The 25,786-nt window shown below is 44.2% G+C and overlaps 1 protein-coding gene across 7 annotated transcripts in view; it reads left to right on the top strand.

The window, feature by feature from the left end:
• Positions 1–25,786, top strand: part of EML1 (EMAP like 1) — a 230,324-nt gene that overhangs the window by 156,649 nt on the left and 47,889 nt on the right. For all 7 annotated transcript variants that reach the window (XM_050954124.1, XM_050954128.1, XM_050954122.1 and 4 more), the window contains 6 exons: positions 3,782–3,911; positions 12,779–12,928; positions 14,446–14,515; positions 21,944–22,054; positions 22,340–22,435; positions 23,053–23,187. In XM_050954124.1, the coding sequence (XP_050810081.1) occupies positions 3,782–3,911; positions 12,779–12,928; positions 14,446–14,515; positions 21,944–22,054; positions 22,340–22,435; positions 23,053–23,187 (692 nt within the window). The remainder of the gene's footprint in view (positions 1–3,781; positions 3,912–12,778; positions 12,929–14,445; positions 14,516–21,943; positions 22,055–22,339; positions 22,436–23,052; positions 23,188–25,786) is intronic.

Below are 25,786 nucleotides of genomic sequence, written 5' to 3' on the forward strand. Positions count from 1 at the left end.
ATTCATCATGCAGTTTTATGTCTATAACCAAAAGTGGGTTCAATTGCAGGTCCAATTAGCATTAAGACATCTGACTACTAAGGTTTTTGATTAATCACAGTTATCTCACACAATTAATTCAAAAAAATTAATCATGATTAAAAAAATTAATTGTGATTAATCACACTGTTAAACAGTAGAATACCAATTGAAATTTATTAAATATTTTGGATGTTTTTCTATATTTTTAAATATCTTGATTTCAGTTACAACACAGAATAAAAAGTGTACAGTGCTCACTTTGTATTATTTTTTATTATAAATTTTTTCACGCTAAAAATAGTAAAGAAAAGAAATAGTATTTTTCAGTTCATCTCATACAAGTACTGTAGTTCAATCTCTTTATCGTGAAAGTGCAACTTACAAATGTAGATTTTTTTTCGTTACATAACTGAACTCAAAACCAAAACAATGTAAAACTTTAGAACCTGCAAGTCCACTCAGTCCTACTTGTTCAGCCAATTGCTAAGAGAGACAAGTTTGTTTACATTTAAAGAAGATACTGCTGCCTGCTTCTTATTTACAATGTCACCTGAAAGTGAGAACAGGTGTTCGCATGGCACTTTTGTAGCTAGCATTGTAAGGTATTTACATGTCTGATATGCTAAACATTCGTATGCCCCTTCATGCTTTAGCCACCATTCCAGAGGACATGCTTCCATGCTGATGATGCTTGTTAAAAAAATAATGTGTTAATTACTTAGCGACTGAACTCCTTGGGGGAGAATTGTATGTCTCCTGATCTATGTTACCCATATTCTACCATATATCTCATGTTATAGCTGTCTTGGATGATGACCCAGCACGTTTTTCATTTTAAGAACCCTTTCACTGCAGATTTGACAAAAAGCAAAGAAGATACCAATGTGAGATTTTTAAAGATAGCTAAATCACTTGAACCAAGGCCTAAGAATCTAAAGTCCCTTCCAAAATCTGAGAGGGATGAGGTATGGAGGATGCTTTCAAAAGTCTTAAAAGAGCAACACTCTGATGCAGAAACTACAGAACCCGATCCACCAAAAAAGAAGATCAGCCTTCTGCAGGTAGCATCCGATTCAGATGATGAAAATGAACATGCATCAGTCTGCACTGCTTTGGATCGTTATCAAGCAGAACCCATCATCAGCATGGACATATGTCCTCTGTTGAAGCATGAAGGGACATATGAATCTTTAGTGCATCTGACACATAAATATCTTGCGACGCTGGCTACAAATACCTGTTCTCACTTTCAGTGACATTGTAAACAAGAAGTGGGCAGCATTATCTCCTTGTTTGTCCATTAACCAAAACTTGTTTGTCTGAGCGACTGGCTGAAGTAGGACTGAGTGGACTTGTAGGCTCTCCAGTTTTAATTGTTTTGTTCTTGTGTACATAATTCTACATTTGTAAGTTCAACTTTCATGATAAAGAGATTGCACTACAGTACTTGTATGAGGTGAATTGAAAAATACCATTTCTTTTGCTTTTTACAGTGCAAATATTTGTAATAAAAATAAATATAAAATAAGCATGGTATACTTTGTATTCTATGCTGTAATTGAAATCAATATATTTGAAAATGTATAAAAGATCCAAAAATATTTAAACAACTGGTATTCTGTTATTGTTTAACAGTGCAATTAATTGCAATTAATTTTTTTGATCACTTGACAGCCCTAATGACTGCCTAAAAGGAGAAAATGCACCTGCATTTGCTTGGGCTCACAAAATTTGTGGGTGCAGAAATACAGGCTATGTAAAAATGTGGTCCTTGGGTTCTTGTTTCTAGTCCTCTGATGCCTCTGTCTCTTCACATTTATAATTTTATAGTGATCTGATATTTAAAGACCTTTGCTAAGGAAAGTAGGGGGAAAGGATTGTGCAGTATTTTATGTACATTAGTAGTCAAAATTGTAAAAGTCACTATGGTTCAACTGACCAAATAATGATAATGAGAGACCTAATAATCTCCTCCCTTAACCTGCCTTTTAATAATCACGATAAGAGTTGACATCACTAAAATCTGTTACCTTTCCAAATGTACAGTCTCATAATGCCTCAATGTCTTTAGTGCTGGTAATATATTCTCAGCCTAATCACAGGGGTATCACATGCTAATATGAACAGTGATGTAGTTATCTATCTTGTGCAGTGCAAGAGCATATTTTGTTTCTTGGTAGAGAACTAGAAATCTAATTATTTATAAATATCCAAACATGTCTTCAGTATTATCAGTCATCTTGAACTCCACACATCTGTTAACATTTTAGTTGTGTCCACTTTTAACATTGTTTTCCATTCTGTCACTAGAAATCTCAGTTAAAAAACTATTAGTCTTTTTAATATAGTGCCATAGTTATACATGACACCATGCAAGAGCAGTGCTGTGGCACAACAGCTAGGTTTCCTGAGCATATACATTTCTGCAGTTCAATAGCAAAATATAGTTTAAACATATGACATTTCTTTATTGAATGAATTCTCGATATAAACAAGACTAGGGCCAATAATGCCTGCGTGTACTCCCATTAAAACACAGCTTTTAATTTTTAAAATTAAACTAATACTGGCCTGTGTTAATGATGCTTGAAAATCTTTAGCATAACTTTAACATACTTAATTGTATAAGTTTTATTTACATAATTTTGTTACTTCTGCCCTTCCATTTCCTCTGTGCACATGATTATTCTGTCTAGTAACTCTACAGATGTCACTGACTCCAAAAGTGCTTGATTCACATGAGAACAAGGCTGAATCCTTTGATCTGCTGATGGAGCAGCAGGAGCCAGCAAGTGTTGAATCTGGACAAACTTCACCAGAAGTTCACAAGACACCATGTTTGGCCCTGCCAATTTCTAAAAGTCCTAGTCAGACCATCATGCCATTTCCTAGATCTCCTAGTTTTATAAGTCCCATGAAATCCCCAAGTCAGTACTTTCAGATCTGTTATTAATTCATGCTTCTGTTCTCAGACATGTTTCTTATAAGACCCCCCCACTACAGTATTTCTAGGGTTTTCTCCTCTAAATGTTTACTTTCTATTAGCAAAGTTCAGTTTTGTAGCTTCTTTCCTGTACATCATTTTTCTTTCTATAATGTGTTGTCAGTTTGTCATTCCTGTTTCAATGTTTAGCTATGCTTTAAACACTTAACTGTTTTTGCATGTATGTCTGCATGATTCTTTTTACTAATTGTTTGTGTTTATATGTGATGTACCTTTCACATTATGTATCAAGTGTAAAGTACATCTTTACACTGAGATGCAAAGAATGCAACTAACTGTTTAAGTATTTTTAGAAGCTTATGCTCAGAACTGTAAATATCCATCACAAACTAAATAAAAGAATTTTAAGTGGCATTCCTGTGTTAATTGTAATTTTTACTTTGGTGTTTTTCTTCAGTTCTGGTACAAAAAGGAAATATGTACATACGGTATTAATTTTCCCTGAAAGTAATGGTTTGGTCTTAATCTTTTCATTTCTATAGTTCTTTGTTGCATAGTCTGGTTGAAGAGTTTGCTGCTAGTCTCAAAATATTTAGACCAAAAGGGGACTTCATGCCCTTTGTTTGATAACCCCTATCTAGCGTTAGTTTGTGACTAGAACAAAAACAAAAGCTACATGTCCTATAATATAAGTTTGAAACGCCATATTATGCAAAAATATTATTCACTGAAATGATAGGTGGGAGCAGTTGGAGGAGAAATCTTTGCTGATGTGTTTATGTGTAACTCTCTAAACATTTCTGACCCTTTTTGTAGAAGAAGGATATGTAAAAATGTTTCTGCGTGGACGTCCTGTTACCATGTACATGCCCAAAGATCAAGTGGAATCTTACAATTTGGAAGGAAAAGTAGAACTACCAGCCAAGAGGCTTAAACTGGAATGGGTGTATCCTTTTCATACTAGAGCGTTACTGGGAACTACTAATTTTTCAGCAGTTGTCTTAAAATTTTGTTTTAAAAATTATTTAGCAAAATTGAGGTCTTTATGTTGAATTAGTTTCTTTAATGGACTATTAGGCCACATTCACTTTTAAATAGGTGATAATTTCTTGAGGCTGCTGCTCAAGATTTTATGCAAAATAGTCAAGCAGCTCAAGGAAGGTTTCACTTAAATGTTGCCTGAAGATTATGTTTAAAACATGTTAACTATCACAAATTAAAATGAGACATATTGCAAGAATTTAGTGAACTGTGATTACTAATTATAGTGTACATAAAACAAAGTTTGCTTCTTTTCTGATACACATCAGTACTTTATTACGCTATATATATTTTTTTAATTGCACACTTGTCTTTTTTAAGAGGTGCCATAATTGCAGTACACGGATAAGAAAAGGGGCCTTATAGAACATTCTTGTACATGATAAATTCTCTTCATTGTAGTTAGAAATAAATTTTTTTTTTATTGGAGCCTAAAGTTATACTCAGAAATCCACATTTAGATGCCAGTCATCTATTATCAAGTTTTATTGTAAGTGTCGTGGTAGAAATGAGACTTGAACGGGGATTTGATGGAGGATAATGTGATCACTTTACACATTTTTATTGGGCGCTGCTTCTCAGCATAAGGGCAAGCACGGGAGAATGCATGAAGGTACTTGCTAGAAAATTTGGCAGATGGGCAATGAAGACTGCTTTGGCATAGACCCCAGCCTCCACTCCGCCAGCAATGTTTCAATATTGTATAAAACTTTATAGTTGGGATGGGGATAGGCCATGACTTCAGTGTGAGGATTCCTATGTCTTGTTTTTAAAAGTGTGATATCCGTAGTATAACCTATTAGAAAGCTAAAGTTTTCAATCCATGGAAATATCTCAAAGGTTAACAGCCTCAAGCCAGCGCTGGGTAGCTGGAAGGTTAGAAGGTAGAGGAGGAAAAATATTTCCAAAGAATACCATGCTGAATTTTTCTTTCAGGCTTTTCTTTCTTTGGATGTAGTCAGTGGGACTGTTTGCAGGCTTAGAAGTGAAACTCACCTGTATGTCTTTGCAGAATACTGGCACAAAGATGTTACTATTTTTTATTATTATTTGTATTACCATAACACTTAGGAGCCCTTGTCATGGACCAGGACACCATTGTGCTAGATGCTGTACAAACAGAGAAGAAGACAATGGTCCATGCCCCAAAGAGATTACAACCTAAGTAAGATGATAATGGAGTCTCATGTCAGTGTCGGTGGACAAGGATTCAGCAAACGTTACAGGTGAACATGTGTATGTAGAGTGACCACATGTCCCATTTTTAAAGGGACTGTCCTGTTTTTTCGGACTTTTTTTATATTACCCCTCACCCCTTGTCCCATTTTTTCGCAGTTGCTCTCTGGTAACCCTATGTATGTGTGAGATCAGACCAATGAGAGAAACACAAACATGGTTACATGTGGGACAGGCAAGATTGACCGTGACCATTGTAGGCTGTTTTATCCTTGCTTTGTGTTATTCACGTTTTTCACATAAGGTGTTAATGCACCTTGCTTCAAAGCAGTTAACAGCAACATGACAAATCGTCAGCCATCTTGCTTAGTTATGGGATCAACCTGACATGCTTTCAAGTTTGACTTCAGTGTGTCTGTATATTGTTTATAGTGGCCTCCAGGAAAACAAGTGCATTGCTTTAGATGACCATAAAGTATGGCTGTTGGTAGTTTCAGTTTGGCCATACAAATGAGATGCTGTGACCAATGTAGCTGAGCTTTTATGAGCATGCTTTGAATGTCAGTCAGACATCCAACAACAATTAAGGATATCAGTATTGGGAGTCTTGTCCTACCATTTGATTCTGCAAACAGGCTGAAGACAGCACATATGGAACTGATCAGGTTTCCTAATGTGGCAGAGATACGTTGTCCAAGTCTCAAAACCATGTAGAAGCATTGTAAGCATGACTCTCCAATAGACATTTAGCTTAGTGCTTATTTTGACATCCCTATTGTTTCATAGGTGATGTGTGAGCATTCCATATGCAGAATTGGCCTTGGCTATGTGATGGGTAGTCTTGTCGTCAATTGTGGCATTCTGTGACAGCATACTCTCTAGGTAGCAAAACTTCTCTACTGTACTGAGAGGAGTGTTGTTGATCTTAATAAGTGGTAGACATATGCATCCTTGGGTACAGGTTGGTACAGTACTTCAATTTTCTTTCAGCTGATTTTGAAACCAAAGTGATTGACTGCCCTAGCAAAGTGATCTTGTATAAATTGAATGTCATCAATAGAGTGAGCAACCAGTGCAGTCATCAGCAAATGAAATCTCCTTAATGAGTAAACCTGCCGCTTTTGTGTGAGCAGAGAAGCATTTCAGATTGCACAACTTCCCATCAGTGCAGAACTGGATAAATACTCTTCTGTCAATGTCAGAAAATACATCCATAAGCATATCCAAAAAAGGATGGAAAAGAGTTAGAGACCCAGCAGGCAACATTGTTTGGTGCCATTGATGACTGGAAAGAGGTCCAGTATCTCACCATTTTCCACCACTCTGGCCATCATCCCATCATGGAAGGACCAAATGACAAATTTTGGAGGGCATCCAGAGATAAACAAAAATTTCCAGAGTCCCTCATGATTTTAGAGTCCAGAGTTTTAACTAATTTGGTAAACAACATATAAAGATCACAGTTTTGCTCCCAGCACTCTTCCTGAAGCTGATGAGCTGTGAAGATCATGTCTGTAGAGCCCCATTCAGACCAGAATCCACATTGGGACTCAGAAAAGTTGATTTCCACAAGATAGGTGTTAAGTCTTCAGTATGACCCATGCAAGATTTTTCCTAGCAACAGAGAGTAGGGAAATGCCACAATGATTATCAGTTTGCCATATTACCCTAATGTTTATAGAGGTGGACAGTGTTGGCATCCTTAAAATCCTGTGACACCTACTCCTGCTCCCAAATAATGTGGAAGAGTCATATGAGATGCCTTCCAGTGTGGTAGTCACCCTGCTTATAGATATCTGCTAGCATGCCATCCAGTCTGAGTGCTTTGCTTTGTGACATCTGCTTGATTGCTGTTGTATTCTCATAAAGTGGGGGCTAGTACGAGTTCTCCTTTTAATGGATGTTGTGGAAGAGCATTAATTGTGTCCTTGGCAATTTTGGAAGGGTGATTAAGAAGTGAGCTGAAATGTTCTGTCCATTAAGCATGTATTTCTTTTTTCTCAGTTGACTCAATTGCTGTCCAGTGTGCATACAGGGGTTATCTTGTTGCACTAGGGGTCACCACACCACATGCAGACAAAAAACAACAGATGGATACAGACAGGGAGAGCAAGGAAACAGTATGACAATATTGGTCACCATGATGGGCAGTGGTCTCAGCACAGCAAAGGCCTAACCATTGTCAAGATTTTGGTTTGCACTCTGGCCTGTCTTGGACTCTGGCCTTCTGGTACTCGACCCAGCCTGACTCCTGCTCTGACCACTAGGTCTGACCACCCATGTCCCTGTCATGACAGGCATTCTCTGATTGGAGGTGGGAATCAACATCTCAATAGGTAGGGTGGGGATAGGCCTTCAATGTAAAGTGAAGACAACTAGCATATGTGAAATGCTTCTGCCAGGTGGTGTAGGCAGCAACAAGGGCTGGGTTCAATACCTTGGGGCTCCTCTGAACAATACAAAACAGAAATCACTTGACTACCACTGACTAATCTTGAAAAAATAAATACCATTTCTGGGTGTCTTCAGAGGCAGCATTTCCCCTGTCGCAAGCACTGAATCTATGTATAATAAAATAAAACTTTTATTAAGAGATGAAAACACAGCATTAATTTGGGAAAACGCTAGAACAGTTACTTGAATGTACACAACTGATGAGTAAAACACCTGCCCCACAGTATCTTGGGCAGTGTCCTTTTACTCAGTTTCCCACCTTGCAGTATGAAAGTCCAAGGGATGAATGCCTTTTTAACATTTTTCCTCTGCTGCACTCCACTCAGTTTGTTGTCCAAGGTCAGCAATGTCCCCAGAGCCCAGGGATGTGTTTGGGTGAGTTTACCTCCCGCCCTGAGGGGAGAGGGTGGTTGAGTGATGCCTTCACCTCTGCCCATCTGTGTGTCTGCAGTCTCTGCTGCTGTTTGTCTCTGTCAATGTCTCTGCATGTAACTGCTGCTGCTGACAGCTGCCATCAACACTGCTTTCTGTACCTGCAGTGCTGTGTTCTGAGATTCCACCACTTAGTCCCTTTCTCAGTGATTTCAGCCCTGTAGTGAATTCACTGGATAGTGCGGAACCTCTCTGCTGCTACCCTTCTGCATTGTCTTTTCACCTCAACATTCTCTCTATACCAGGTCTTCCTTAGATCAGCTTGTCAGTGAGCTTAGTTCCAGTTCAAATCAGTCTAGTCAGCTCTGTCTTTTCAAACACTTGTGGAGGGAGGGTCAAATGGCTTCTGGGACGCTTTAAACAGGTCCACACTACCAGGTAGGAACATCTGTCCCTACCGTCTCTGACTCTTACTTGGATATGGCATCACAACCACACACTTAGTGAGTGAGGTTAACTTTAGGATGACCCCCTTAAATTAGGGTGAGTTAATTACAGTCCTTCTGCCCTTTACTCATACAATGAGGAGAACAACATTTCATTTCCCCTGCATTCAGTACTAAAGTGAATTTTAACCCCAAATAGCCAAAACTGATCACTTTGTCAATGAAGGTCTGACTGCTGATACCCTAGGCAGAAAACATATATCTATGCAAACAGTCTGCTCCTGAGCTCTTTCCCCCCAGTTTATCACTAGATGTCAGCGGAGAGCTCATTCTGACCCTTCTTACATATGTTCGATGCAGTAAAGAAGCAGGAGCCAGTGGAGAGATGTGAAGAGAGGGGTGATATGGTCAAGCAATGGGCTAGGAGATCCTTGCATCAGCATCATGACTGGATATGATCAGGGCAAAATTGCATTTGTCAAGGCCAGAGAGAAGGATGTTGCAGTAATCTAGATACAAGATTATGAGAACCTGGATGAGAATAATTTCCTTGTGGGTAGTTAGGAAAAGCTGTATCTTAGAGATATTATGCAGAAAGCATTGACAAGCTTTAGACATAGACTGGATGCAAGGACCTAGAGACAGATCTGAGTCAAAGATGACACTCAGATTATGAGCCTGAATGACAGGCAGAATGGTGATGGAGATAGAAGGGTTTGACTAAGAGCACTGTTTTAGCCTGGTTGAACTTGAGCTGACAGCTAGACTTCCGTAAGGAGATATCAGAGAGACAGAAGAAAACAGGTCTGGAGTAAAGAGGTAGATCTGTGAGCTGTCATCATAGAGATGGGAGTTGAATTTGTGTTTGCAGATTGTAGGTGAGATATCCAGAGAGGGAGAACAGAAGTGAACCAAAGATATAGTCCTATGGAGCCCTACACAAAACTGGAGGGAGAATAAGGTGGATCCTCTGGAGGACATGCTGAAGGAGGGATTAAAGAGGAGGAGGAAAATCAGGAAAGGATATAGTTACAGAAGCCAAGGAGAGGGCAAGATTTCACAAAGAAGAAGATGTTCGACTGTGTCAAAGGCAACTGACAGGTCAAACAGGATGAAGATGGGGTACTAGTTCTGACCTTAGGCTAGGAAAAGGTCGTGAGAGACTTTGGCAAGAGCTGATTCAGTGGAATGCAAAGGGCGGAAGCCAGACAGGAGAGGGTTTAGGATGGAACTGGAGGAGAGGACCCCCAGACAATGACTGAGAACAGCTCATTCTTATCTTAGAGATAACTGGGAGGAGTGGCAGTAGTAGAAGACGCAGGAGTGTTGTTTTTTTTAAGATTGGAGAGACTAAAGCATGTGTGTATTGTGAACCAGAGGAGGGTGAGAGGTTAAGGAGAAGAGATGGGGAGGGATGGGAATGGGCATAAGGGAGCTCAGCTGATAGGATGATTTCACTGAGGCAAGTAGCTGGGTTAGTGGAGGAGAGCAGAGGAGGAAGCACCTGCAATTGTGATGGCAGAGAGTTGTAGGAGGGGAGGGGAGAAGGTCACTTTGTATTTTGTTCAGTTTTCTCTTGGAAGAAATCAGTGAGCTGTGTGGAGAGAGAAATAGAGGCGGGAGGAGGGTTTGAGGAGTGACTCAAAGGTGTCAAAAAGGCAGCTGGGATTGAGGACCTGAGGCTCAATTAAGCTAGCCAAGAGTTGTTTAACTAGGTAGATGGCAGAACTGAAAGAAGAGAAAACACATTTGTAGGGGAAGAAGTCAGCTTGTTCCTGAGATTTCTGCAGCGTGAGAACAGGAGCAGAGGAAGCAGGTGTTGGGGGTGAGCCAGGACTAGAGGCTGGCAGGATGGACCTTGTGATCAAAGAGGGGGGCAAGAGAGTCAACCATGGAGGAGAGTGAAACATGGAGAGAATTAACAACCATATAAATGAAAAAGTGAAGAGAGCAAATGAGAAGTCACTCATGCTGATGGATTGGAAGTTATGTAAATGCCAAGTGACAGGGCATGAGGGAGGGGGCTAATGAGTGATGCTAAAAAGGACCAGGTAATGGTCAGAGAGGGGGAATTCAGCAACAGAGAGAGAGAGAGCAGTGCCCCTTTTTAATGAGATTTGAGCCATGGTGCAGATCAAATGAAGGGGGATGGGTGAGGTAACACACAACTAAGGGATTGGATGGGTCATCAACATAGAAGTTGAAGTCACAGAGGATGGGGGTCGGAGATTGTGAGGAGAAGAATAGAGAAAGCCAGGAGTTGGAATCAGAGAAGAAGGCTGATGGGGAGGAGTTGGGAAGATGGTAAATGACAACGTGGAGGGGTATGGAAAATTGGCTGCAATGCTGTTTAAAAGAGAAGAGAGTGGGAAGTTGGAGGAAAAAAGGTATTTTTCCCAACTAGATAAATATTTTATATATAATAGTTATTTACTTAAGGTTTTCCTCCATATAAATAAGGTTATATGCCATAATATTACTTAACTTCTTGACTTTCATTCACTCCGGCTTCTAACCTCTATGGGCTTGATTCTGCAATGTGCTGAAGCAGAGCATAACAAGGAATTTTTGCTCCTGAGGCAAGGGCCAGCTCCAGGCTCTTCGGCAGCAATTCGGCAGTGGGTCCCTGAATCTCTGTCGGAGGGAAGGACCTGCTACCGAATTGCCACCACCACTCCTTTCATTTTTTGGCGGCAATTTGGCGGCGGGTCCCTGAGTCCCTCTTGAAGAGAGTTACCCGCCGCCGAATTGCTGCCAAAGAATGAATGAAACTACTAGACAGACTCCCTCTGAGACGGACTCAGGGACCCGCTGCCGAATTGCCATCAAAAAAGCGGTGGCGGTAGAGCTGCTGCCGAAGTGCCGCTGATCACAGTAGAGCTGGACCTCTCCATTTTGCGCGCCCGAGGCAAGTGCCTCACTCGCCTCGCCCTTGTTACAGCACTGTGTTGAAGTCTAAGGAAGTTTTGTTATTGACTTCAATGGGAACAGGATCAGACTTTATACAGACAAATAGGAAGATTAAGCCAATAAAGTGGTGTCCTGTAATCCAATGATAATGTTTTCTTAAAAATAGGAAGCTTTTAGTTTTCCTCTTCATTACCAATAAGTCACCTGTAAGAGAGACACTTGCTGTTTTCATTCACGCACGCTTCTTTATTACTTTACAGTTAGGGTATCTCAAAAAACATAATGGAGTGTTGTTTGAAACTTTCAAATCTGGTAGCCTAAAATTGGGTTCCTGAATACATATTTAGGTGCCCAAATACAAGTGGCTGTATTTTCAGAAATGCTGACTCACTAGTTCTGTTGAAGTCAGTGGGAGGTGCAAGAGTTCAGCACATTTGAAAAGTCAGGAAATCTTTATTTAATTGCCTAATTTTAGGCACCCAAGTTTGAAAATTTTGACTTTACTTCCTGCATCATATCAATGCATGGTTGAACAGCAGAGTCAAACCATCCTTGCCTATAATGAATAGAGGACAAAATATGTATTCATTTCTATATTATTTTTATTATTAAAAATCACTTCTAAACCACAGTAGATTTATACTGTACTTTATAAACATTATCTCTGCCTCAAAAAGCTTACAATCTAATTGTATATACTAAAAGGCCTGGGGAAAAATAAAGCATTGTGTTTTATTAATGCTGTTTGTCAGTGGTTGTCAACCTTTTCCATAACACAACCCCTTTCTTCCATACCGGACCAACTGGAAATATCCTCTCATTTAGCCCCTGATGCCTGTTTATTACATACTTGAGTAAGACAACTTAATTTGGCCAAATTGTGATCTCATTTACACAGGTTTATACCTGTCTTAACTCCTGTTATTTCACTGGACTTAATTTGGTATATCACTGATGTGACTGGCATCAGGATCTGTCCCCACTGCCTTTTCAGTACTGTACCAGTTAATTGAAATGTATGATGCAGCCCTTTTCCATCCAGATGGATATGAAACTGTAAATGAGGAGGATAATGAATCAATCACTCTGAACAAAGAATAAGGCAATCAATCCTGATATGATGCAGAGAGTGGTACTGGATGACCTACTAGAGTTCTCTTACAGCACAAATGATTCTTTCATATAACCAATCAATTTAAATAATAACTGCACTTGAAACAAAGCTGGTAGTTTGCACAAATGTCAAAGGCTAGTAAAGACACCAGGAATTGCCATGAAAGTATATTGCCCGCACTGCAAGTTTTCAGGGATCTGGTATATTTTCACTGTACAGAAGGGGCTACAATATGTTATTTTCCATGTGTCAGTCTCTTAATTCATAAGAAGTAGTGTTATTTCTTAACAAGCCTGCTAGCTATGGGTATAGGGGTCGGGACTGTCGCAGTAACCTATACCTACTTCCAACGGGCGAAACTGTGTATTTCATTGCATCAGTAGTTGTGTTATACAATGTTGAAGAACAACTTCAGAGACATTACACTGGTCACAATGATGATGTGAAGTGGTAAGTCTCCAAACATTCTTATTTCTTATAGAAATGGGGTTCTAGGAAATTCTAATGTTGCCTTTTTAAAAAAATTAATTAATGGTTCTTTCCTCTCTGAAAAGAGAATTCTAATAATTTAACCTCTAAATCTTCATGTATTAGACGTTTGTTACTTAAGAGACTGCCTGTAATCTTGGCTCATCTGATAACTTTGCATTTCCTTCCGGAAGATCTACTTCTAGTCTGTCTATCACCATGGTATTTATGTGCTTTTTATTCTAGGTCCGAAGAAAGTGCTGGCACAGAGTGGTTATAAAGTGCAGTTTCAGTTCCCTATGTTTGGTTCCCATAACAGGTCTCTCTTTACATACTTAGAGAAGGCAGAAAATCTGGATGTTTGACTTTGTTGTTAGACCTGCTTACCTTCAGGTTCTATGGTCTGTTTGTCTATATTCCCCTCCCTTATGTCTTTGTTGTTAAGATATTTTGGTCATGACCTTTGTTAATTCTTAAGGCTCCTCTTAGCATTTATACAGTCATGCTGAAAAGTATTTCTAGCTTCCTTTATCTACATTTCTCTAGGTTCAGCATTATGAAACACCTGTTTGCCTCTATAAGAGGTTAAAAATAGTACTGATAAGTGATAATGGAATCTAGTTGCAACCTTAACTATATAGGGACATGAACATGCTCCATGAAATGAATTAATCGCATAGCTTAGTGATTTTACAGTGAGATTTTAACTTGGATTTTGATTAACTGTTCCATCTCATCTGTCTTTTTCAAACTCTCCTACTCCTTTGAATTTTTCAAAGCATTCAGGTTTTAGAGAGTGGATAATAGTCTGTATTGAAAGTAGAGTGAATTCCTTATCCCCTAGCTGTCAAAGTTCATTTTGCTTGGCACTTTGCGTCCAGGACTAAGTGAGAAGCAGCTGCAGTGAAAGAAGAATTAACGTATTTGCAGTATTGCTTGCTCTTGTCTTAAACAATACATTGATGATTTCTCTTCTCTTATACGGTGGTAATTGCTGAGTACATTTTGTTTATCTGAACAGCTAATTCTAGGGGTCAAATGGTTTAATTTCTTGGTTCTGGAATTCTGTTTCTGAGACTTAGATTCACTGACCTAACATTTGAACCCTTGTAGAATTTTGAAGTGGATAACAATAGTCTTTTTCCAGAGCAAGGTGAAGGCTAATCAAAGCCTAAAGTTGATAAAAAGAACCAAGTAGTACTGTACTACTGTACTGTATGTTAAGATACTGGAAGGGCACAAACGAATCACTAACTGGTTCTAGAGTCTGAGTTGTAGTGATGGAAGAGTTTAGGAATAAAAGGTCATGAAAGTCATTTTGTCTCTATTTTGGGGATACATTTTTTAGATGTTATATTCCTATTATGCATTTATGTAACTGAAGTAATAAGACTAACTCTGTAGACTCTTGTTTTAGTCTGCATGGAATTTGGCATTTGGATGTTACAATATATCCTCAATGCTTTAAATATGAAGGTTGACAACTTTTTCTTTTCCAGCCTAGCTGTCCATCCTGACCGGATCACCATAGCAACGGGTCAGGTTGCAGGTACCTCTAAGGATGGAAGAGTGAGCAAACCTTTGTTTACAGTAAAACGCTCATATTTCACAAGACATATTATTGTACTGTAGTTAGTGGTATATTACCTCTGTGCAGTAGTTAAATCACCCTTGAATTTTAAAAATTAAAAATGCAAAGCATTATACTCTTAATTTGACAGAAGCTAATTGAATGGTGCCAAGGTAGCCAATGGAATTGTCAAGTTCCATCAGCTAGTTCCATTTTCTGATGCCGTCTGTCTGTCTCTGACTCTCCATCTCCATTCCTTACAGAGATCACGAGGAGATTTGGAGGTGGGCTCCAGAGGAAATATGTGACCATGAGATCCAAAGTTTTGATAGCTGTGTTTGTCTTGTTTTTAAAAATAATCCACACTGTTATTTGAAAGAAGCTGAGTTTTCTTTAAGGGGTAGTTTTATTAATTAATGATCAATAAGAGATCAAGAGTAATAATTGGGCCTGATACAGCATTAAAATGTCAGTTAACTTAAAAGATTTACACACACACACACACTCTCTCTCTCTCTCTCTCTCTCTCTCTCTAGAATTTGGCCTTCATTTATTAGTCTATTGTATACATAGAATAAATTCTGTGCAATTCTTTCTAGTTGCTTTGAGGTAATATTTTTAATCAACACATATTTACAAGGACTGCCCTCTAGTGGATTTAAGGAGCATTTAAGTCTCCGTCATATTGAGCAATATGCTCTATTATCTTTGTATTACTGTAAGTGATTGTTAGGAGAGAACTTTAAATGTGTACTTTTGACATGCAAATAATTTTAATTATTCATATATTGAATTGATTTTAGGCTAAACAAAGATGGTTCTTCTTCGAGTGATTGCTCATATCCATTCCAGTTAGGTGTACGCGCCGCGCGTGCACATTCGTCGGAAAACCTTTACCCTAGCAACTCAGTGGGCCGGCAGGTCGCCCCCTAGACTGGCGCCACCATGGCGCTCGATATATACCTCTGCCGGCCCACCCGCTCCTCAGTTCCTTCTTACCGCCCGTGTCGGTCGTTGGAACAGTGGAGCGCGGCTTAGCTGACCTCCACTTCCCTAGCTACTCGTATTTCTCGTATATAGTTACGCAGTTATAACCCTTTTATTTATATATTTGTATAGTTATACGTTTTCTTTGCTAACATGGTTAGTTTAGTTAGCGGGGTTCGGGAAGTAGCCCCTTCCATGAACCCGGTCCCGGAGCCCATGCGGGGCTCACCGGTTTTTCGAATGGGCCGGCGTGCCAGAAGCCGCGGCCGAAGGGAGATCCACACGACTCCTGTTTCAAGTGCCTCAGGGAATCACACTTGACAGCTAAGTGCCCCATTTGCAAGGCTTTTAAGCCGAGAACAAAACGGTGTGGGATTCTCACTTACCCCTCCACCTGGGGCGCCGAGCGATGATCAAGCGGCGGGCAGTAGCGCCTCCTTGGCACCGGACCCCGCCGATACTACCAAGGCCTTTCGGCACCGGCCGTCGCCGGCACCGATATCGGCTCGGCACCGCTCCCTTCTTCCGAGGTCGAGAGAGCCTACGATTCCTGCTGGTGCCTGATGGCTCCCCGGCACGCGCCGTGGTTGAGACCCCCTGCTCCTGCTGCTTCCGTGCCATCTGCATCGCAGCCAGGGAGCTCGTCTAAGTTGGATTACCTGGCACCGACACCTGCAGAGGCACCGATGACGTCGACACCGTCGTTTCCAGTCCCCCAGGGCCACGGAATCCGGTGCCTGGCAGCTCCCCGGCACGCGCCGTGGTAGAGCTTACTGCTCCTGCTGCTTCCGTGCCAACGGCACCGCAGCCAGAGAGCTCATCTAAGACGGATCACCCGGCACCGATGACGTCGGCACCGTCGATCCCGGTCCCACGAGGGCCGTGGAATCCGGTGCCTGACGGCTCCCCGGCACGCGCCGTGGTTGAGCTCCTGCTCCTGCTGCTTCCGTGCCAGCGGCACTGCAGCCAGTGAGCCCGTCTAGGTCGGATCGCCCGGCACCAACACCTGCTGAGGCATCGACGACGTCGGCACCGTCGATCCCGGTCCCGTAAGGGCCGTAGAATCCGGTGCCTGACGGCTCCCCGGCACGCGCCGTGGTTGAGCTACTGCTCCTGCTGCTTCCGTGCCAGCGGCACTGCAGCCAGTGAGCCTGTCTAGGTCGGATCGCCCGGCACCGACACCTGCTGAGGCATCGACGACATCGGCACCGTCAATCCCGGTCCCGTAAGGGCCGTAGAATCCGGTGCCTGACGGCTCCCCGGCACGCGCCGTGGTTGAGCTACTGCTCCTGCTGCTTCCGTGCCAGCGGCACCGCAGCCAGAGAGCTCGTCTGAGTCAGATCGCCCGGCACCGACGCCTGCTGCGGCACCGATGACGTCGGCACCGCCGATCCCGGTCCTACGAGGGCCGTTAGGATCCGGTGCCTGACGGCTCCCCGGCACGCGCCGTGGTCGAGTCACTGCTCATGCTGCTTCCGTGCCAACGGCACCGCAGCCAGAGGGCTCCTCTGAGTCGGATCGCCCGGCACCGACGTCTGCTGCGGCACCGATGACGTCGGCACCGTCGGTCCCGGTCCCACGAGGGCCGTTAGGATCCAGGGCCTGAGGGCTCCCCGGCACGCGCCGTGGTTGAGAGCCCTGCTCCTGCTTCCGTGCAACCTCTGAGGCACCGACAATGTCGGCACCGTCGATTCCGGTCCCACAAGGGCTATCGAATCCGGTGCCTGACGGCTCCCCGGCACGCGCCGTGGTTGAGCTTATTGCTCCTGCTGCTTCCGTGCCGACGGCACCGCAGCCAGCCAGCTTATCTAACTCGGATCGCCCGGCACCGAACCTCGGTACCGTCAACCCCGGTCCCACAAGGGCCGTCGAATCCGATGCCTGACAGCTCCCCACTATGCGCTGTGGTTGAGCCTGCTGTTCCCTCCACGCCGGAGACGTTACCGACGGCGAGGAATTTCATTGCCATGACAGAGTCGATGCTGCCTGATACAGTCTCTTCAGGTGACCGTCCTCTGTCAGCACAGCAGAGCGGCACCGTTCATGATTACGGTCCCGCAGGCACTCCAGGTTCTGTCGACACGCCCGGCACCATCGGCAGTCCCGATGCTGTTTCCTCATCGGTACTGGTCACACTCGCTGCACGCCCGGTATTCCGTTCGCCGACCCGCTGTCGGCACCGTTCCGACTCCCGGCGCCGCGGCGGATACCTTGACTCCTGTAGTCTCTCCCCGAGCCTCGAGATCTCGGTTGACCTCCCGGCACCGTTCTGGTTGCGGGTCTGGATCTCGTTCCAGGTACCGGTACGCCTCCCGGTGCCGGTCCCCGGTGCCGAGTTGGGCAAGGTCCGAGTGAGTCAGAGACTCTGCCTGTGCCTTCTTTAGTACCTCCGTGGCAGTCCGCACACGCATCTGTGTCATTCCATATGCGCAGATTCTATGCTCAGGACCATGATCCTGACATGATGGCCGGCGGGCGCCCGCCCCAATGCCGAAAGAGGCTTGGCGCATGGGCCTGCTTGGCCGCCAGGGTACTCTGCAGAGGCCCTACAGTTCTAGGTAGCAAAGCAACAAGCCTTGCTTAGCTGCAATACTTATAGCACCGGGGTGAAGGAGTTTTTCCTTCAGACCTCCCGCCAGGAGTCCGCTGCCGTCTCGGAGGACAGAGGAAAGGAGGTTCCCGGAGCGTCCCTCCAGGCCTCGTTGGACGCAGCAGACACTGCGGCCAGGACTCTGGCCTTGGGCGTCGCCATGAGGTGCATGGCTTCAGGTTTCAAACCTCCGACGGGAGCTGCAGTTTGCCATTCAGGATTTACCCTTTGTTGGTAAAGGCCTCGTCGTGGCAGGGACAGCCCCAGGCTGCGAAGCCTGGTGGTCAATGGGCTCCTAATGCGCTCTCTAAGCATGCATACGCCGGCGATTAAACGCAGGCCTTTCTGGCCCCAGCCGCCATACTCTGTGCCTAGCCAGAGGCAGAACTTTGGCTAACGGCAAGGCCAAGGTGGTCGCGGACGAACGTCAGGCCCCCTAAAGAGCCAAGGTCAAGGTCCCTCGTAATTACCACTGGGACCGGAGACGAACCTTCCAAGGTGTACCTGGGGACAGTGTATCACCTTTAATTTGCTCCAGCCCTGTCCCCCTTCGGCGGGCGAAAGGGGCGAGGGGTTTTACTCCCGTTATGCCCTAGTCCCCCACGCGGGCACAGGTCAGACCTTCCTGGTCCTGCACGGACTCAACCGGTTTAGAATGAGGTTGAAGTTCTGCATGGTATCCCTGGGAACCATTATTCCATCCTTACCTCCTGGGGGCTACTATGCCGCCCTGGATATGAGGGACGCGTACTTTCGTGACGCCATCTTCCCTCCGCACAGGAGGTACCTCCGCTTTATAGCCAACGGTCACTCTCCTGGCTTACGGCCATAGTCGCCGCCTACCATCGATTCGCTTATCCGAGGAGACTCTGAGACACAAACCGCTCAGTGCGTGGACATCGTCACGGTCTTATTCACAGGCCAAGGCCTGATGGTTCCTATAGAGCAATCCACTCTGGTTCCCACGCAGAGGTTGGGCTTCCAAGGGGCTATCCTGGTCTCCTACCCAGCTGGAGCCTGCTTATCACACCTGCGGTTTTAGGCGATGGCAACAATCATAGGAGGTCGAAGGGCTTTCCCAACGACCTCGACTTGTTCTTGTCTCAGTCTCCTGGGTCCATGGTTGCCCGCAAGTTTGTATCCAAACACGCCACGTTCCGCCTCCGTCCTCGCCAAGTCCGGCCCACCTCGGCGTACCGCCCGGACAGGGAGCCAATGGTCATGGTGGTCACCGTTCCCTCGAACACCATAGACTCCCTAGAGTGGTGGCTACCTCCCTCCCTGATGTGGGCAGGGATGCGGTTTCATCCGCCCCAGCCCTCACTGCCCGGACGACGGACGCGTCATCTCTCTGCTCGAGTGCTCATGGTCACCCCCGGGCTTAAGGCCTTTGGTCTTCTTGGGAGCTGGCATTCCACATCAATGCCCCAAAAATGAGAGTAGTCCGCCTGGCGTGCCAGGGGTTCCGGCGGCAGCTGCGAGGCCGTTGTATCTCGGTGTTTACGGCCAACACAACGGCCATGTGCTTCATGAGTGTCCGGGGAGGGACATTGCCCCCCCCCCTTTTTTGTCAGGAGGCCATCCATTTCCGGATCTTTTGCATGGCCCATTCGATGGAGCTGGCGACGTCCTTTCTCCCAGGCGTTCGGAACGTCTTAACGCTTTGCCTCAGCAAGTCTTTCTGATCTTACGAGCGATCACTCTGCCCCATGTGAGGCGTTCGGCTTTCCGGAAGTTGAGATGTTTCCTCACACAGACCTGTTCGCTCACTGCGAGAGCAGGAAATGTCAGATGTTCTGCTCCTTCCGAGGTCTCTCCGCAGGATCGATCTTGGACGCATTCCTGATGCCGTGGAGGGGCCAATTGCATTATGCCTTCCCACTGTTCCCACTGGTCCGCTAGGTCCTGCTCAAACTCCGCAGGGGCAGAGCGTGCATCGTCATGATCACTCCAGAGTGGTCCAGGCAGCACTGATTTACCATGTTGCTCGGCCTGTCAGTAACAGACCTAATTACCCTTCCACCCCACCCAGACCTCATCACTCAGGGCGACAACGGGCTTTGTCGCTCGGTCCTGCAGCTGGTTTACCTCACGGTGTGGCTGCTGCGTACCTGAGTCGGGGTGACGGGCAGCCTTCCACCTGGTCAACGGTCAGGGCCAGGTGGAAGTGTTTCTTCTACGGCTGCAATACGCTCGATCTTGCTCCTGCTGAGGTCTCGATCCCCTCTATTTGGCCTGCCTCTGGCCTTCAGCGGCAGGGCCTGACGGTATCTTTGCTGAGGATACACTTAGCAGCCTCTCTACCTCCCAGCAGGCTAAGGTGGCCGTTCCCTGTTCTCACGATCTATGGGTTCGAGGTCCTTCAAGGGCTTGGAGCGCTCGCACCCTCGGGTGCACCGCCCAGCCCCGACCTGGGAGCTCAGCCTCGTTTTAACCAGACTTATGTCTCCCTCAGTCGAGCCGTTCACGACTGGCCCTCTGCTATGCCTGTCCTGCACGACAACTTTCCTCGTAGCTGTTACGTCTCCTCCCTAAGGGGTTTCGGCCTTTCATGTTACCCACAGCTCAACGCAATAGGCATAACCATTGCACTCCTTGGGCATCTGTGGAGGGCTCGCATTTATATTGTGCTGACAGACCCATCTCCTAAGGTGCCCCGGCTCTGTCGCGGTAGCGGGCCAAAGGAAGGGCTTGCTTGTTTTCCTCTCAGAGGATCTCATCTTGGGTGATGGCGGACATCCCCACTTGTTATGATTTGGCTCATATTTCACCAAGCCACATCACCATGCATTCTACCAGGGCTCAGGCTTCGTCTGCCGCCTTGCTGGCTCGTGTACCTACCCACGAGATCTGTCGCGAAGCTCCATTGGTCCTCGGTCCATACCTTTGCTTCGCAGTATGCCCTGGTTCAACAGTCAAGAGAGGCTGTGGCCTCTGACTCGGCAGTTTTCATTCTGCCGCATTTCACTCCGACCCCACCGCCTACGTAAGGCTTGGGATTCACCTAACTGGAATGGATATGAGCAATCACTCGAAGAAGAAAAGACGGTTACTCACCTTTGTAACTGTTGTTCTTCGAGATGTGTTGCTCATATCCATTCCACACCCGCCCTCCTTCCCCACTGTCGGAGTAGCCGGCAAGAAGGAACTGAGGAGCGGGTGGGCCGGCAGAGGTATATATCGAGCGCCATGGTGGCGCCACTCTAGGGGGCGACCTGCCGGCCCACTGAGTTGCTAGGGTAAAGGTTTTCCGACGAATGTGCACGCGCGGCGCGTACACCTAACTGGAATGGATATGAGCAACACATCTCGAAGAACAACAGTTACAAAGGTGAGTAACCGTCTTTTCTGACCAATGTTTTAAAAAGGGAGACTAATAATAAAGTCCTTTTCTATGGCCAACTTTCCACTGTTGTTGAAAGTAATCAGCCAGTAACTGATTTTCTTGTTTTTGTTTATTGTGCATTAGTCATTTGATACCAGCTAGAAACAGTATATTGTTTGCTGCAGTTAAGACTCTGTGACCTTGGAGCACGACATGAAATGAGCTAATTGTAGATCTGATCTTGCAAGGTGCTTAGCACCTCCAACTTAGTACTGGGCACCTGGGATTGGAGGATGCTCTTTGTGCTGCCGAATTAATCGCAATGACTAGGCATATGTGTGGATATTACTGGGTCATTTTCTAGGCCATCTGTCATTATACAGCAGGAGAACTATATTGGTGTTACCAATAATAATGATATTAAATGTTACTAACATGGGTTTTCACGTATTTTCAAATTTTAAAAAATGCTGATACTCTTTCCCAACATTTTTTTTCAGTTGCTTCTGCTCTAATTTTTTACAGCAATTACCGCCCCATGTACGTGTTTGGGATTCTGTTACTTTGAATACACTGCATATCATTGGGATGGGCTTTTTTGACCGTGCTGTCACCTGCATTGCTTTTTCTAAGTCTGTAAGTAAATGCATGCATAAAGTGTTTGTGTGCTGACAGTATAGTTACATTATTTAAAGTTTCATATACACAGCATTCTGAAACAATTTAAGAGCTAAATCTTGTATACTCAAGCAAAACTCCACAGTTTACTTCAGTCTGTAGGATTTGGATCTAAAGATTTTAATGGAAAGTAGAATAAAATTTTTCACTTTCAGTTAGGCAGTAGTATTTAATAACTTTTAGGTTTGTACCTACGTATTTCTGAATTATTTTATAAATGACTTTTAAAATGTTTTGCTTCAGAATGGAGGAAGTAACCTTTGTTCAGTGGATGATTCAAATGACCATGTGCTTTCTGTATGGGACTGGCAGAAGGAAGAGAGGCTGGCAGATGTCAAGGTGTTGCAATAAGATATTTTATGCAATAAAATGCTTGCTTGTATGTAGATCTGAACTTTTATCATCAAATTTCTTTCTGTACCTTTTAATTCTTATTAGTGCTTTCATTTATAAAGGACAAAGAATATAAAGTACAGATATCTGAAATATTTCTTCTTATGGTTGAAAATAATGTGGGGGGCTTTTGGGAGGGAGAGAAGGAAAAGGGTCTTGTTTTTTGCTTTGCTGTCACAATTTAGAGTTTATTAAGAAATTTTAAAAAGCAACTGTAGGGATGTATAAGAGGACATCCAGAAAAATGCTGTAAACAAATTTTAATTTGAGAGCTTCCTCTTAAGAATATCGGACACAGTTTTGAAGACATGCTTCAAATGTTTAGACATTAGAAAATGTTTTCACTTCAGTTCTTTCCTTCAAGACATTTTATCCAAATGCCTGTTATATCAGTCTGTTGTCACAAAGTAAAAAATCAGCAAAAAAATTTCAATCCAAATATGGAACATAATTATGTATTATAAATTGACTAATTTGTTTAACAAGAAGACACTTTTAAATTAATCATTTTGTTTTATCTGTATTTTAAATTTTCATACATTGTTTCTTTCTTTCTTTCCAAGTGTTCTAATGAGGCGGTATTTGCAACAGATTTTCATCCTACAGACACAAATATAATAGTTACCTGTGGAAAATCACACCTTTACTTTTGGACGTTAGAAGGGAACTCCCTTATTAAAAAGCAAGGATTATTTGAGGTAAAGTAGTATATGCTCCTAACTTTTCTTTTATAGCAATGATGTATGCACACAGCAATAGAGTTTATTTAAGGCTGGAATGAATTAAAACAACACAGTAATTAAACCTGCTATTTTATAATATTGTATTTTGTACAGCATTTGAAATGTTTTATTACAGTACCTTAGCATAGCATGCAGCAATCCTAGGTAGTTATCACTACAGTGAAGGTCAAAATCTGCTTTCCATTCTAGCCTCTAAATTCTTGTTTTCACTTTCTCTTAATTTTCTCAAATTCCTTTTGGGTTGAAAGTTTCCATGTTTGGCCAGAGCCCAAAGGTGGTAGGTTTTTTTTTTCCCCCAAGGGTAATTTGAGAAATACAACTTGATTGAGTTGCAAATTTATGTGAACATGAATTTTCTTTCCTATATGTTCTTTTCAGATCTAAAGTGCTACACGTACATATTTCAAAACGAGACAAAGCTAGACATTCCACTCTTAGTCTATTTTGTAAATATCATTTTTACTTAACGGTCTTGCTTTTTAAAAAGTAGGTCTGAACTCCACTTTGGTTTTTGCATTTCCATTTGCATGCATAGTTAGTACAGTTGCAAGCACAAATAAAATGTTTCTGCAGTGTGTACAGATGGCTACTATGGTGTCTAGTTAACCATTGCTTGTTTAAATTATCTGACTTGAATGTGCAAAGTAACTGCATAAAGAAATGTCAGCATGCATAGTGTGTGTGTAACGGGGATGGATTACTAAAATTCTATTATGTTTGACTATATTACATTCCCCTTTTTTCTGCACCTCAGTTTAACTCCTTGCTGAAGCACAGGCCAGATTTCTGTCTTTTCAGGACTTTTCAGAAAGCATTACACAGAGTTAAATCTCAGGGCTGAGCATAAAGGGGCCTAAGAATGTTTAGCATATCTGGCATATAAATACTGTGACAAAGTTCCTTCTCTACCTTGGTGGGTCCTGTGCTTACTGACAGATTTGCTCACCTCAGTGATCTTCTCGACAGTCTGGATCAACTCCTCCTGTGTCTGATCAGGAGTTGGGAGGTTTGGGGGAAACACAGGCCCACCCTCTACTCCCGGTTCCAGCCCAGGGCCCTGTGGATTGCAGCTGTCTATAGTGCCTCTTGTAACAGCTGCATGACAGCTATAATTCCCTGGGCTACTTCCCCATGGCCTCCTCCAAACACCTTCTTTATCCTCACCACAGGACCTTCTTCCTGTGTCTGATAACGCTTTTACTCCTTAGTCCTCCAGCAGCACAACCTCTCATTCTCAGCTCCTTGTGCCTCTTGCTCCCAGCTCCTCACACGCACTTCCTCTCCTCTGGTTCCTCCCCACCTGACTGGAGGGAACTCCTTTTTAAACCCAGGTGCCCTGATTAGCCTGCCTTGATTAGCTGCAGGTGATCTAATCAGCCTGTCTGCTTTAATTGGTTCTAGCAGGTTCCTGATTATTCTCGTGCAGCCCTTGCTCTGGTCACTCAGGGAACAGAAAACTACTCATCCAGTGACCAGTATATTTGCCCTCTACCAGACTCCTGTACCCCACTGGCCTGGGTCTGTCACATATCCCTCCCCCCTGCGCAACACCAAGGCGTTGGGCAGCTTGGGAAGCCAGACAGTGCACACGTGACAAGCCATCGGCATTGCCGTGACGGCTCCCTGCTCTGTGTTGCACACAGAACTGGAAAGGTTGGAGGGATAAGAACCACCTGGTCACCCTTGTGTTCTTCTCCTTGTTCCGCTGCATCCATTGAAGAGGGGCATGGTCACGAGGACAAATCTGCGCCCGGGCAAGTAGTATCGCAATGCTTCCATGGTCCATTTTACGGTGAGGCACTCTCTCTCCACCACTGCATATTTTTGTTCCCTCAGAAGGAGTTTCCTACCGAGGTAGAGAATTGGGTGTTCCTCCTCTCCGACCATCTGTGATAGAACGGCCCCCAACCCTACTTCCGCTGCATCTGTCTGCAGGATAAATTCCTTGGTGAAATCAGGGGCTATCAGTACGGGGTTACTGCAGAGGGCAGTCCGTAGGTCTGTGAATGCTTCCTCTGCTGCGTCAGACCATATCACCAGATCAGGTCCACGGGCTTTCACTAGGTCTGTCAGGGGGCTTGCCCTTGTGGCAAAGTGGGGGATAAATCGTCGATAATACCCCACTACACCTAGGAATGCCCGGACTTGTTTCTTGCGACGTGGTCAGGGCCAATTTTGGATGGCCTCCAACTTGTTCACTTGGGGTTTTACCAGACCTTTTCCCACAATGTAGCCAAGATATTTGGCCTCTGTAAACCCTACAGCGCACTTGGCAGGGTTTGCTGTAAGGCCAGCTTGCCTGAAGGTATCAAGGACTGCCTCCACCTTCTCTAGGTGGGTTTCCCAGTCTGGGGTATGAATGACCACATCATCCAAGTAGGCAGCAGCATAACTATTATGTGGGCGTAATAGCTTGTCCATGAGGCGCTGGAAAGTAGCTGGGGCCCCATGTAGTCCAAAAGGGAGGACAGTATATTGAAAAAGACCCTCTGGTGTAGAGAATGCAGTCTTTTCCTTTGCGTCTTCCGCAAGAGGAATCTGCCAGTACCCCTTT

The sequence above is a fragment of the Gopherus flavomarginatus genome, chromosome 5 (genome assembly GCF_025201925.1).
Source record: "Gopherus flavomarginatus isolate rGopFla2 chromosome 5, rGopFla2.mat.asm, whole genome shotgun sequence".
Lineage (NCBI taxonomy): Eukaryota > Metazoa > Chordata > Testudines > Testudinidae > Gopherus > Gopherus flavomarginatus.